Source organism: Panthera onca, chromosome A1 (genome assembly GCF_046562875.1).
Source record: "Panthera onca isolate mPanOnc1 chromosome A1, mPanOnc1 haplotype 2, whole genome shotgun sequence".
In the NCBI taxonomy this organism is placed as follows: Eukaryota; Metazoa; Chordata; class Mammalia; order Carnivora; family Felidae; genus Panthera; species Panthera onca.
The window spans coordinates 9,037,301-9,053,211 of NC_138339.1; the positions used below are offsets into that span (position 1 = coordinate 9,037,301).

The 15,911-nt window shown below is 38.9% G+C and overlaps 1 protein-coding gene across 4 annotated transcripts in view; it reads right to left on the bottom strand.

Annotated features, from left to right (window-relative positions):
- CTNND2 (catenin delta 2) overlaps positions 1 to 15,911 on the bottom strand; it is a 957,890-nt gene that overhangs the window by 422,606 nt on the left and 519,373 nt on the right. For all 4 annotated transcript variants that reach the window (XM_060634364.3, XM_060634362.3, XM_078444403.2 and 1 more), the window contains exons 4-5: positions 2,367 to 2,401; positions 1,860 to 1,976 (exon numbers count right to left, since the gene is read on the bottom strand). In XM_060634364.3, coding sequence (XP_060490347.3) covers positions 1,860 to 1,976; positions 2,367 to 2,401 — 152 coding nt within the window. The remainder of the gene's footprint in view (positions 1 to 1,859; positions 1,977 to 2,366; positions 2,402 to 15,911) is intronic.

Below are 15,911 nucleotides of genomic sequence, written 5' to 3' on the forward strand. Positions count from 1 at the left end.
ATGGATCTAACTTTTTAGATATAGTTATTACATTGGTTTGTCGATTATGTATTCCAATTTTACTTGTCTTTCTCTTCCTGGATTCTGTCTGATTTGGCGCATTGAAATGTTCACAACGGTATTTTTCATCAATTTCTCTGTTCATTCTTAATAATTTTTATTTTAATATTCAGGTATTATTCTGTTTGGTACATCACGTTCACTAGATGCTAGTATGAGTTTATCACATCTTTATAAGCAAAAACATTTTCACTAGATAATTCCTCTTTGACCTGGCCTCATGTTCCTGCATTAAATTCCACTTCATCTCACAAATTCTTCCCAATCCTAGTTTATATTGATTATAATTGCTGTTACTACTCTGTTCCTTGAACTTCAACATTTGTTTCATTAATATAAATATGTCCCTTATCAACATCACATAACTATCTTATCTTTATTACAAACTTTTTATTCTTTTCAAAGAATTCAGTGTGCTCACCTGTAGGGCGAGACTAATACACTTGATTCATCCCTCCTGTTTCAACTTGTTTGCCTCTTATTTTACTTCTCTTCCTTCTTTTTTTCTGTACCTTCTGTGTATTGAAGGTTATTCCTTCTCCTAAGCTCATAAGAGGATGTTCCTCTATTATCATATGAAAAATATGATATCAAATATCAACTCTCTCACAAGACACACTATTTTATCTCTATTTTCCTTACTCTAACAAAGTGAGTACATGTGCCTCAAATATTAATTAAATATAAGTCAGACTACAACTACCCCTATAAGAGAAATACATTTATTGACTGAGAGATAAGTAATGAGGCTACATTCTAAAATATAAAATACAGATAACAAGGATACTATAAATCATGCATCTTATTTTAGAAGTTTTATTGAGGGGATTCAAATGGGTTTAAATAAATCTGGATATTCATGATGATGTTATCCTAGGAGTAGTGGTATTATAAAAAATGTAGAGAAAGTGAACTAATGTGTAAATTTAATGGTTTCAAGATAAGTATGCTATCTTATTCTTATATCTTCCTTTTAAATAGCAAACCTTGATGGGTATTCAAGGAGATTTTATTTTTTTTAATTAAGAAATGAAATGCTCCACTGATTTCTGATATAGAAATTACCAGTGTGATATATGTTTTAATGATTTCATTTTTAGCTTTTTGTGGGATTTTATTAAACTAAGTCAAGAGAATTTTATGATTTATTAAAGTGAAGCTCATTTCGATTCACAGCACTTTTATTCCTAAGCCTCAACCACTATGGTTGAAAATATATATAATTAGGAGGAGATGAAGAAATTTTAAAATATTCTGTCGAGGTTAATATGCAAATTCAAGGTGGCTACATATAGAAATACAAGGGGCTACTGCAGAGTACTATAGCATAATACTAAGTAGTTAGTACTGAATATATTTCATTGATTCTTTCTATTTTGTTGCATAGCTGTTGTACTGTTTATGATCTCTACCAACAATGATCTGTGTATGTAAAGCATTCACAGTAAATTTCAAAGCAGACACTGTACTGGTTAAACAAATATATGGTGAGTTCATTCAATGTGATAGTCTGGTTAGGTGCCAAAAAGGATATCAGAAAATTGGTGAGAATCCCCACTCTGTCAGTAATTTGTGAGGAATCTAGATTCAATTGCTGACTTAAGAGAGACTATAATCTAACGTGAGTTGGGATGGGTGATGTGGGAAGGAATTAGATGAGAGTGGACTGAAATGGATAAAACATGTACAAACACAGGTTGAAGTCCTCTTAGATATAGCTTTTGATGTTAATTATATTAGAATAAAGTATACTCTTATATTTTAAAATTGTCTTCAAGCATCATTGTCATTTGACTTACTTTCACTTGTGGAATAATCCTGTGGGTCAAGTATTCCTGATTCCTGCAAGGATCTAATACAGGAGTCCACCAGCTCAAGACCTGTTGTAAGTTCATCTTCGATGTCTTTTTGACCATCTGAAACACAACATTTTAAAGTGATGAACAAACACATGATGCTCTTATTACTAAAGCTTCAGGTTACTATTTAATGATGGAAAGTATCCTAACCAAAGACATTCTCTCATGAGGTTCTCATTAGATTTCGCATTGTAATCCTTGGTCAACCAGTATCAAAAGCCAAGGCCAGCCAATTCCAGGTATCCATGAAAAACCCAAAGGTTTCTAGGGAATTGAGAGAACTTAACTCTCAGGGAATCACGAGCTATCACAGGAACATTTAATTTTAGTGTCATGGTGTTCTCATACTCATTTTTATCAGTCTTTTTTCTAAAGTTCACAAGGATATTAATCAGTAGACGTACATGTAGAAATGGATGTAAGTTTCATCAAGAAGCTGTACTTTACCTTGTGATTGCCAGTGAAACTGCTCTTCTGCTGAACTGTAAAAAAGAGAATACACAGATATAATGCACTGGTTAGAAACCAAGGACCCTAGACTAGAAGACACAAAGATGCATTGGAGTAGCAATGGTGGCTCCATGGTGTGTCCTTTAGATTTTTACTGAGAAAAAAGATCCCATTTTGATACAATCTTAACTGTAATCCATTTGATGTAGATCTCTTTTGATTCACAGGCACTAACTAGTGTGTTATAAATGGACACTGTTCAGTAATTTTCAGAGAACAGCTTTTTTTTTTTACAAAGCCCAACCTATTATACTCCTCTCTTGCAACAGCTTTTACATAGATGCAGTCCTACCCAATTTTAGTTATTTTAAAATACGAGTCTGACTAGTTTCATATAGACTTTGTGAGATTGTCTAGGAAAGAAATAACCTCCTTTTCATTATAAAGAAGGCTCGATAAATTTATTCCTTCTTCTAGACATATCACATGAGCAGTTCCTTTCAGCTGATTATTAGTTCAAATTAAGTCATTTACAAATTGTAACACTTTGCCACCAATTGAATATACAGTCCCGATTCCTCGCTTTACAAATACATCTTATAAGACGACCTAGGGAGAAAGGGTTGTTCATATACACGATGTGCCAAAGACAATGTGCAGAGTTCATCTATGAAGGCGACATAGGTTAATTTTGAATGATTTATTAAATATATAAATAAATTTAAAATGTCTACACGTGCATAACTCTTTCATTACACATGCAAATACTTTCTACATGCCCCTTTTTATATGTCAATGATTGGTAAGAAATCTAGATGCCAATTACAGACAGGTATCATTTTGAGAATGATTTTCTACACTTATTTCACTAAATCTTTTACTCTGATCCAGCAGCTTCTATGAATAGCTCATCAGTTGCACAACAGCAAGTGGATTTTAGACCTTTAATCTGTACCTTAGAGGGGGCTTCTGGATATATTTACAGAGGGAAAAGGAAAGGGAATTCTGGTATGAATCAGTGTTCAGAAAAGCTGCGATCGGTATACATGAACACAAGAATAGTATCTTAAGGGACATGTGACTGTTTCCTGGGCATCTTTCTCCCTGACCAATCCATTTTATCAAACTGGAAAACAGCTGCACAATGGTGAAAACCATACACACAACTGATCCATGAAATGATAACTTTACAAATTCAATCCAAAGCAACTTTTTCTTATTTCAAAAAGGTATGTGCCATATAGTGGTAATATGTTATCTATAAAGTTCCACACTTAAAACAGAAAAGTAATCCTAAGGTCAATATTTTAAAAGTTGCATGCACTGGTTCAGTTAGTAGCATTTTATTTTATTGTTTTAATAAATTTAAGTGTATGTATGTATGTATGTATGTATGTATGTATTTTTGAGAAGACAGAGAGAGAGGAGGGGCAGAGAGAGAGAGAGAGAGAGAGAGACAGACAGAATCTCAAGCAGGCTCTGCACTGACAGCATGGAGCCTGATGTGGGCTTGAACTCATGAACTGTGAGATCAGGACCTGAGCCAAAACCAAGAGTGAGAGGCTTAACCAACTGAGGTATCCAGGTGCCCCAGTAAGTGCGATTTTAAATAGGAATAAAAAAAAATGCTTTCATAGTTGTAGTAAGTTGAATGGTGCCCCTCACCCCCAGGAGATATGTCCACATTAAATCTCTAGAAACTGTATATGACTACTAGTGGAAAAAGCGCTTTTGAAAAAATATTTTTTAACGCTTATTTATTTTTAAGAGAGAGAGAGAGACACACACACACAGAATGTGAGTGGGGGAGGGGTAGAGAGAGAGAGGGAGACACAGAATCTGAAGCAGGCTCCAGGCTCTGACTTGTCAGCACAGAGCCCGACGCCGGGCCCGAACTCACGAATCGTGAGATCATGACCTGAGCTGAAGTTGGACCCTTAACCAACTGAGCCACCCAGGCGCCCGGGAAAAAGTGTTTTAGTAGATGTTTAAATTAAGGGAAAGGTCTTCAGATGAGATCATCCCAAATCCCATGATAACTGTCCTTACAATAGACACACAGAAGACAAGGTTATATGAAAAAGGATGAAGAGACTGGAATTAGGCATGTACAAGCCAAGGAATGCCTGGAGCCATCAGAGCCTAGAAGAAATAAGGAAGGATCCTCCTCCAGAGCCTTTATAGAGACCACGGCCCTGCTGACACCTTGATTTTGAACTTACAGCCTCCAAAGAGTTTGAGAGAATACATTTCTTTTGTTTTAAGCCACTCAGCTGTGGTCACTTGTTATGGCGGCCCCAGGAAACCGGTAACAATATTTTTCTCGTACAATAAAGATGGTCTCATGTTAACCCTCTAGGATTTACTACTATCTCTATGCTGCTATGTTTCTTTTGTCAGTATCACCCTTTACTAAGTGCTTACTGTATACCTTGGCTCCTCTGATTCCTGTCAACCACAATGGTCTTTTTGGGAGATGGCGAAAACGGGCTTATTTGGCGTTAGATAACTTGACCACACGGATCATAAGGAACTCAACAAGGATTTAAATTAATCCGCCAAACTCCAAAGCTCGTATTTCTAACTCACAATAAAACGTTGTGGAGGGAAACACACACTCAAGGGGCTTCCCACCGGAAACAATACGAATAAGTCAACAGAAGTCATTGCATTCACCACTCCTCTGCTCGCAGGCGCAGCGAAGAGCGCACTTTATGCGCCCTTGCACATAGATGGCGCCACGTGAGAGGAAGGGACAAGTGCCACTTCCTGCCCCAAGCACAGAAGGCCAGGCACGAGATTTTCATGCTCTCTCTCTCTCCTAATCCCCCACTGAGATGGGTCCCTGAGTAGGAGGGAGGAAGATTGCTGCCAACCCAGAGAAGACACAGCATGAGTGAGAAATAAACCACTGTTGTGTGAAAACGCTGGAGCCGGAGGGGGGTTTGTTTCTGTTGAATAAATGTCACACTGAGTAATAGAGAAATGTGGCAGTGTTTGAGTTTGTAAGGTGTTTCTTGCTTCTCTATCTTACATTTCCGCCGTGGAGCGCTGGGAGAAAATGTCTTGGGTCACTCTACCACAAATAAGGTGGTGTGACAGCTTTTACTCATCCTGTGAGATGTATCTGCTCATGTACAATAACGGGTGATTTTATGTGTCAGACCACACATCAGAGTTTCCTATAATATTTACTTTTTGCTCATCTCTTTCAGAAGTGTTTCAATTTGATGATGCAACAGAAACAAGATGAGACATTTTTTCCCCTTACATTTGAAAGAATGCCGTTCGCAGTGAATATGAAACTATTCCTCTCAAAGCAGAGGAAGCTTCCTTTTCGCCAGATAAAGAGCATCAATCATTTAAAATCCTGATTCCTTTAGCACAGTTAAAATGCATTAAAAGTATGACTGATCACAGAAAATAGAAGTCCCAAGAGAGACCTGGTTTGGATTTTATTTCCATTAAGTGCTCACTTGACTCTCTGTTAGGGGATTCTAAGCAATTGTATATCTTATATACTTGATTTCTTCTCCTAAAAGCTGCTTTTAGGTGGATGCTTTTTTAAAAAAGCAAACAAACTATTTATTCATCCGATAAACACAGATTATGCCTGTGTCTCACACATTCTTACTTCAAGTGTTTGGATATTATTCATGGTGAACTTTCTCCCAATTATAGCATTCAATTTAGTATAATATAAAAGTTATTTCTGAAACACTTGTAACTTCCATGCATGTTCAATTTTAGAAACTAAAGTTTGCTTTCACTACCAAAATGCTCTTTTTTCAAATAGAAGTAATCTGTAAAGAACTAAATTTAATAAAGATATAGACATAATTTAGATTAGCCAGTATGTATTTAAACATAAAACTATGTACAAGTTCCAGAACCCAATTATTGTGAGAAAAATACATATTTGTAACAAAGATGACCTAACATTTAACCTTTAAATGTATACAGAAATACGTCCATAAATCAGTAGTGCTAGGAAAGAGTTTAAAAGCAATATATTAAAAGCACAACTCCTAATAGCTAACACTTACATACCTCTAGCTTTCTACCAGGCAATATTCTGGTTAATTTACAGTTAATTTCCAAGACAACAGTTTTGAGACAGGTACTATTTTCCCACTTTACAGATAATGAAACTGAGGTAAAAAGATGTTCAGGAACTTGCTGGTGGTCCCACATCCAGCAAGCAGTGGAGGGAGAATTACGACCCTGGGTCTCTTGCTTCTAGAGGCCACATTCTGAACTATCATTCTATTTGCACATTTAGCGGCATCAAAATTACACCTCTGTGTGATAAAAGCAAAAACATAAACATAAAACCGGAAACTAAGTTGAAAAAACAAGCCATGTCCTGGGAGAAGATATTGGCAGCGCAGATAACTTACAAATATTAAAATGACTCCTACAAATCATTTTAAGATAAAGATGAAAAAGGTCAAACAAAAGCAAGGTCAGTATGTATACATATAGCTAATGCACAGTAGAAAAAAATCTAGAATGTATGGTTACTGAACGTATTAAAAGATACTCAAGCCTATTAGCAATTGAAAGAATAAAAACCAAACACAGGCAATTCTTCACACTCCACAGGCTGTCAAACAATTAGACAGTCTGACAATATTATGTGCTGGACAGAAGATGGGAACAAGAACTCGCATACGTTGCACGTGAGAATAAACCAGTCACCTCTGTGAGCAATGAGGCAATACTTGGTCATGTCCTATATGCAGATGCCTAATCACTCAGTAAGTCTGCTTTTAGGTAGAACTTCCAGGGAAATCTGAGCACCTATGCCCGGAACACCTCTACAAGACTGTTCACGCCTAGAGGTCAGCAGTACCAAAACAATGGAAATAACCTAAGGGATCAGTAATAGGGAATGGACAAATGTAAATAATATGATTGCATACACAGAGAACGTATATATGGAATCAACACTACTCAGCAGTTAAAATAAATTAGCCAAATACACAATGAAGCAACCTAGGTAGTTCTCAAATGTAAAATATAGAGTGGGAAATGCAAATTTCACATATGTATTACATGATCCCAATTATGTGAATTTTAAAAACATTGATTAAATGATATTGTGTATAAATACATATACATATATGTATACACACACGTATATACACAAAGGCTATTCTTTGGTTTAAGCTAGTTTTTCAACTATATGTCTGTCTATCTATTGAGTGAAATCATATAAACATAGATTAAAAAGATACACCGAATTTTTCTTTTTTTCTGATACACACAGAATGTGTGTAAGCAGGGAAGTGTCAAAGGGAGAGAGACAGAATTCCAAGCAGACCCCATGCTCAGCATGGAGCATGACACGGGGCTTGATCTCATGACTGTGAGCTGAAATCAAAAGTCAGTTCCTTAACCGACTGAGCCACCCAGGTGGCCTCATACACTGAATTTCTTGATGGTGGTAGCCTCTGAGGAACAGAGAGAAATGTCTGAGGTGGGTTAAAAGGGAATTTCTCTTTTATTCTTAATGTTTTATTTCATGAAAAATGAGGGAAAATCTTAACATTAACTTAGGAATGCCTTTGTTACTTGGACTAGGAAAACATCATGATTCTTACATCTAGAAACGTCTCCTTAAATGCTTAGATAAATCTTGGTGACCCAGTTCTACATAATATTCTCACTGTTGATACATCACTCGTAGTTGAAATTCAAATAATGCCAAAAAAAATATGAAATATGTAAGTCCAAATAATAGAGGAAAAGAATGGTTTTAGAGATGTAATTTCTATTTGTCTCCATTTTCTATGTGATAAAAATGACAGGATCACTTCGGCTATGTCTTGATATAAGCTTAAACATTTCAAGTAAGTAACCAATAACTTTCAAGTTCTGCGGGCATGATGTTGGGGAAAAACTAGTTGAAACCAAAGAATAACCTTTGAGCTCCTAGAGAAGTGATTTTCACCCTCATCATTTCCAGCATGATAGGATCCTTACCCACCTCCAGGCCACTTCTAATATATATAATATGAAAGTTCAGAGAGTTTGCTTAATGTCAGGAAAAGACACAAAGCAAGACATTACTATAGCTACTCTGTCTGTCATGAAGCTGCACAAATATATTTCCTTATTTTCTTTTTCAGCTTTCTGATGCCCAGAGCATCAATCCCTACACTGTATCGTGTGATGCGTTATTGCTCACAATATGACTCAAAATGAAATAAAGGCAAGGAACTATGAGGGTTTTTTTCCCCTTTTTTTCTTTTTGTTACTTTGCTTTCAAGTTAAGCAATGTACCTAAAACATAAGCCAGAGAAACTGTTGTGAAATAAAGGTTTGCAGAACTGATGTTGGATCTTTGCCTACGGGAACAAAGGCCCTCATATTTATGATGTCAGTATGACCTAAAATTGTACTCTACCATAAAATACTTCTTAGTATATGGTCTTGCATGCAGCCACCTCACAAGAATGCATATTGGTTGCAAGATAAAATGACCTGGGTCAAAAGTCCCAAATATGTGCAAATGTGACATATTCACTAAAGATGGTGAGAAGCGGCAGCCCGTGGAGCTGAGAGGTAGGCAGCTGTTTAGTGCACTGTACCCAGACCATATTTGTTTGGATATGTGAGGAACCCTGCTCCCCCCAGAACTTCCTGTGGAGCTGTTTTTCCGTCCTTCTACTGCCTTGTGGTCTCTACGTGCATCTGCGATATATTCCCAAATGAGTGTCTTGATCTCTCTGCCATGCAACTGGCATGTTTCTTTCTTCCTTCGATCATACATCCTCTTCCCGCTCTACCTCTTCTCATTAGAAATATAATTGTACAGCTATCATAAAAATGTTCGCAGGGCTACACCACCTAGCTGGAGGACCGCAAAGCTCCCGAACCAGGGGGCCGTGTGTAGTGGCCAAGGGTGTGGACTCACAAGACAGACTCCATGAGACTGGAGCCCAGCTTCGCTGCTTTCAGTCTAGGACACTTTGGGCAAGTGACTTAAACTCTGTGGGCAGAAGCGCAGACATTTTGTGGGTGAAATAAATTAGTTTATATCAAGTGATGTATTTTCAGTAGATCGGTGCCTGGCACTACCTGAGCAAGGACGGAATTGCTTCAAAATGGTTTACATGGCCTGTAGGTTATGACTTACTCTATTTCATCCTTTGGAGCCTGGTGTGGTCTGTTGTGGGAGGGTTAAAATGGGGACAGACGTGGGGTCGTGAGAACAATGGACATTGAGAAAATACCCAGGCACGGTGGTGTCGTGCCTAGCCTGTTGGTGACAGCCAGTCCTGGAGAAAATGGAAACAAAGTCAGCACAAACCCGTAGTGAGCGCTCATGGTGGCTTCGGGCATACAGAACAGAGAGACGCAGTGCGGCTCACCAGGACGTTGCAGTCGCTAGAGGTGTGGGAAGCAAGCGTGCAAAGCTCAGAGAGTCATTGCACGAGAAGATGTGTTCAAGGCACTACTGCACATAGGACCGTAGGGCCTTTATCAAACCACTTAATCTCTCTAAACATCAGTTTCCCCATTTATAAAATGGAGATTTACTAGAATTTCCCAGAGGGATCTTTAGAAAACCAATGTATGTAAAACCCACAAAACAGTGGGGGAACACAGAAGGCATTATTATTTTTTTTTTTTAAAGTAAGCTCTCATTATCACATGCAGAACAGAAGGCTGAGAGAGCACAGCCAACTAATAGAATTGAAAGTTCCATAGGTCCACATATGCGATTCAAGTTGTCCACGCTGGGGGCCGATAAATACCATCTCACCAATACGTTACATATAGCCTTTGTAGAATTTACGTTGTCCATCTTTTCTTTTTTTCTACACTAAAGCTGTGGAGAAAAAGAGGCAGTCTGTGATTTCCAAAGAAAGAGGACTCACTTTTAAGCTGTAAGTTTTCCCATCGGTCCAGCACAAAATGCCCCTGCTGGTAACCGCTACTGTTCTTCCCGTAGTAAAAAACTTATTTTCCAAACCTTGGAAGAAAATAAATCAGACCCAAATTGCGATTATTAATTTCTTTTATTTTGAGGCAAGGGAAATTCATATTCCTAAATTAATCTGGATGGAGCTCTTGACTGACAAATTATCTAAGAAACTGATACTGCAAAATGGCTCCCATGCCATAGCCTGGATACACACGGCTGCAATGTTTATCTCGGAGTACCACAACAATGTCAGGGTTGTGCGCTGGCCAGCCAGAGCTGAACAACAGGAAATGAACATGAATTCTGGCTTGTTTTAATTCCTTCAAAATACGGACTCCAGTTTCTAGCAACGACAAAGAATTAGCCCTTGGCTCAATACCTTAAAGGCACTATCTACACAAAGTCAAGGTCTTACCATGGGAAACACATATTTTCAAGTTTTTCTTCTTCAAATGCTTTTCTAGTTTTGCCATTGGTTGTAGTTATATTACAAGAGGCACATTGTGCATAAAATTCAATATCAGAAGGAGGAACAAATGGTAAATTATAAACTAGAAAATTCTCACGTTATAGCTCCCTTTGTAGTTTTCTGAGAGATTTCTCATGCATGAGCTGGGTATTTTTTTAAATGCTTATGCGAATGCATCAGAATTTTACAGTTGTTGAAGCAAAATTTCTGAATGCCAGCCACATTAGACAATAAAGTTATCATAATATTTTTGTCAGTGAGCACTCCATAAATCAGAATGTAGTAAATTGCAATTGCAGATGACCAGGGATACTGTTAATGAATTAATTCTGAGATCTTGTAATATTTTGAAATGCCTTCCAAACCACCAGAAACTGAGTGGTTTATGCCATTTCTGTGCTAAGTGTAGATTCCTGCATTATACATCATGATATTCATAATCTCCATTGGGGTCCCTTGCAACTCAGGGTTAGATCTTTGGTGAGCCTGACGGCTTCACTCATGAATATTGAGGGTGAATAGAGAGCTCACTGCGTTTTGCAGTCTGCTCATTCATAAGTGATTTCTCAGGCAGGAGAAGAGTAGTAGGTTTGTCTGCTGACAGAGGTGGTACCTATCTGAAGGTTCTCAGATGTTCCAAGTATCAGTCTTTTGCAGTCATTCTGCCAGAATTATTCCTGTTGTTAGCGTCTGCTCAGTGAAGGGAGCACTTTAACCTTGGAGACATCTCTGGACAAAAGGAGGGGTCAAGTTTATATTTTCCTAGCTTCTTGGGCTCATGTGTGAGATCGTGTTCAGGGGTGTCCCTCACTCTTCTGTTCCTCTGAAACTCCCTGCTTTGCTTTGCTTTCATCTGTTCTTGCTTCATAACTTTGTGTCTATTACAGATATGTCAAACCCTGAGTACTGAACTTGACTGAGAGTGAAATGATTTCATTAATATAAGTGAAGCTAACACTTCTTAGATATTTAATGGAAATTTATGCGAATAACCATTGCCTGTTTCACAGAAAAGAGAAGTCTGAATCTTTTGTTTTTCTGTCTTTGAGTAGCAACAGATGATTTGTAAAAATAAATTTCAATTTCAGTGTCCTTATGGAGCAGAAATCATGTCATGTTCATGAACAACTCTCATGGCATTATAGGTCTTTACTTCCTTATGATCAGTAGTGGTTTTAAAAACCATTTGAAGGTTCAGTTCAAATGTTTAATGGGTGCACAAATGTTGATAGTTCATTCATAAATGCCCCCAACTAGAAACGACCAAATGTTCTGCAACAGGTGAATGATTCAACACGCTAATACATCCACGCCAAAGGGAGGTATGTGGCAATAAAAAGAAATGGATTATTGATAATATGTCCCAAATGACGTTTTGGAGGGATCTTAAGGGAATTATGCTGAGTAAAAAAAGATAAATAACCTTCTTGAAATAACGAAATTATAGAACTGGAGGATAGATCAGCGGTTTCCAGGGCTTCCGGACGGAGGGTGAGTGTGTGTGTGACTATAAAGGGGTAACACGAGGCCTTATGGTGCTGAAGGCATCCTGCATGTCCTTGTGGTGGTGGTTACACAAAGCTACTTATCTGATAAGACTGAGCTGAACTAAACACACACACACACACACACACAGGAGTGCATGTACAACTGGGGAAAGCCAGCGCCGACGTTGTACCAACGTCAGTTTCCTGGTTGTGATTCTGTACCACGTGGCGACACCACTGATGTTGCCATTGATGGGAACTGGGAGAAGTTATAGGATATGCCTGTGTGTATTTTATTTTGTAACTTCCCACTAATCTATAACCATTTCAAAATAAAAAGGTTAAAATATAGGAGTGCTTGGTGGCTCAGTTGGTTGAACGTCCGACTTTTAATTTTGGCTCAGGTCATGATCTCACACTCAGTGAGACTGAGTCTCACATCAGGCTCTACACGGACAGCACAGAGCCTGCTTGGGATTCTCTCTCTCCCTCTCTCTCTGCCCCTCCCCTGCAAGCATGCACTTTCTCTCTCTTTCAAAACAAATAGACTTAAAAAAAAAAGCTTAAAAAACAGTGGGGTATGGTTTGGTATGCCTTCTTTTCTTTCTCCCCTGAACTGTTTTCTCTATATGCAATATACTATTTAATTATTTCTATATAATTAAAGAACAATTAAAAAGGCATTGAGAAGAGTGGAGTAAAGACAAAGGAAGGAAGGAACAAAGAGAGAGGGAAGAAATAAAAAAAGAAACCACTGCTAACTTCTGACTATCTTTTTTGTTCTTTATTCAGTAGAACTCAAGTGACTCTGCCCTGGGCTCTCTTCTCCTTTGTTCTGTGAATGAAGGCATTATCCCTGGAGCATAATATACCAATCATACTGCCCACTGTCATTCAGATGCAAGGAATAGTGCTGCTTCCAAATGAAAATTCATCCATTATATCTAAGCTCCCTGCTCATCAGGCCCCTGTATTAACTTCCATTGCCATATGTTTTTGGGGAAAATTAAAAATGGTATTTTGGCTTACAGTCCTAGAGCAAAATACAAGTCTTAATGCATTCTAGGTGAGTCCAAGAGACCTCACATGATACAATTCATTGGCTCTCTGGAAGCATATTTATTCAAGTTAGGCTCACACCTGGCAGACGCACTCCTGCTCCTCCCGCCAAGTCACAGGGGAGCCACCCTGGTGCCAATCTGCTTCCACAACCCCCTACCCACTATCCCGACTCCTGGAAATTGGTTTCCTTGGTTACATCTGTCTGTGGCTTTCCGTATTTATTGTGGTGGGGGAAAATTCACACATTAAAAATTGCCTCCTTTCCAGCCAGCCCTTAATATCTGGTGTTTGAAACTGAAAAGCTGGATCAGCCTTTCCATCGTCTCCCTATCTTACCATCGCAGGGTGCCTTTATTTGTCTCGAGTCCTCTTTTGAAGAAAGAATGAGGATTTGAATGTGAGATCTCACTAAACAATTGTACTGCCTGCCAGATGTATAAAACCATTTTAAAATCCATGAATTGAAATATCTATTAATATTCTTAAGATATGAAAGCTTATCTTTCCCAGAATCATTGTTTGGGATCCTTAGCATCTACCCATCATTTCTGCACTGGAATTGTGCCTTGAAAACCACTCCCTGCCATTGCCTTGTTGGATCTTTTTGTGCTCTCTTCCCTGGTGCTATAAAGAGCTCAGTGACTGAAGGGTAGATGTTAACTTCCCGTCCACAAGGTTCTCTCCTTGATCAAACTTTGGCTAGGCTCCTGCGAGCTTTTTTTTGACGAGGCCCAATCTTGGGCTCTCATGACCTTCCTGGCAGAGTCTAGTTCTAACAAGGATCCTTCTGAGCCAGGATAGCTAGAATCCCCCCCACTTGATGTCTGAGGACCCTGCATATCTCATTGGTTCTTCATCCTCTGGTGATGTCTGCTCACCTGCCCTGTCTTTAGCATGAATCTTGGTAGGTCAGTTTAGCCAGAATCCCACCACCCCTCCTTACTCCTTTTTTTTTTATTTATTTAATTTGAGAGAGAGAGAGGGAGAGAGAGGCAGAAAGAGAATCTCAAGCAGGTTCTGTGCTGTCAGGGCAGAGGCTGACGCCGGGCTTGATCTCATGAACATGAGATCATGATCTGAGCTGAAATCAAGAGTCAGATGCTCAATCCACTGAGCCACCTAGGTGCACCCCCCATCCTTACTCTTGATGGTTCCTCTGAGTAACTTCCTATCCATTGACCCCCATCCTGGTCCTTGGCTTTAAATTCCCGTTTTTGAACCCTCTTGCACTGTTGGTGGGAATGCAAATTGGTGCAGCCGCTCTGGAAAGCAGTGTGGAGGTTCCTCAGAAAATTAAAAATAGACCTACCCTATGACCCAGCAATAGCACTGCTAGGAATTTATCCAAGGGATACAGGAGTACTGATGCATAGGGGCACTTGTACCCCAATGTTTATAGCAGCACTCTCAACAATAGCCAAATTATGGAAAGAGCCTAAATGTCCATCAACTGATGAATGGATAAAGAAATTGTGGTTTATATACACAATGGAATACTACGTGGCAATGAGAAAAAATGAAATATGGCCTTTTGTAGCAACGTGGATGGAACTGGAGAGTGTGATGCTAAGTGAAATAAGCCATACAGAGAAAGACAGATACCATATGGTTTCACTCTTATGTGGATCCTGAGAAACGTAACAGAAACCCATGGGGGAGGGGAAGGAAAAAAAAAAAAAAAAGAGGTTAGAGTGGGAGAGAGCCAAAGCATAAGAGACTGTTAAAAACTGAGAACAAACTGAGGGTTGATGGGGGGTGGGAGGGAGGGCAGGGTGGGTGATGGGTATTGAGGAGGGCACCTTTTGGGATGAGCACTGGGTGTTGCATGGAAACCAATTTGACAGTAAATTTCATATATTAAAAAATAAATAAATAAATAAATAAATAAATAAATAAATAAAAGAAGATGCAAAATAAATAAATAAATAAATAAATAAATAAATTCCCGTTTTTCCTTGTAATATTTAGAGTTGGGCCCAATCTTTCTCCCTCACTGAAAAACCCCACTGTATTCAAGGCCCCCCTTGAATAAAGCTTGCCACACCGTTCTTTTTAGTTCCCACTACCAATGCCCCACAGCCCGAGGGGAACATGCAAAGTCGCATCCTTCTGGAACCTCAGTCTCCTCCTGGGTACTGAGATAATACTACCAGGGTGGGCTCCATGGGCTAGAAACCTTGCAGTTGTCTCAAATTACAACTGTGTCACACTCAGAGGGCCCCCCTATCTTTGAACTTGTGTTTTGCAAGTGGAATCCAACAAGACGGTGGAGCATAGGCATGAGGATGTGGATATGCACAATGCATGTGTAATTCTGTTCTGTCCTGCCTCATTCACAGAATGCGTGCAGTGCCCTGTTGGAGCCATGATGTGTTGTGGGAGCTGAGCAAGACTCAAGGCGAGTACCAGGTAAACATGTTATGTTTATGACTGAGTAAGCAGGAGTGCTTGCTGACTGCCCCCAAAAGGCCATGCTTACCCTCTGAACCAGAACTTGCTTTGAAAGAAGAAGGCAATGATGTTCTAAGAACCACGAGCAATCAAGACACCCTATCATATTCTTTCTTACTCATGTTACTCTCCTGTGT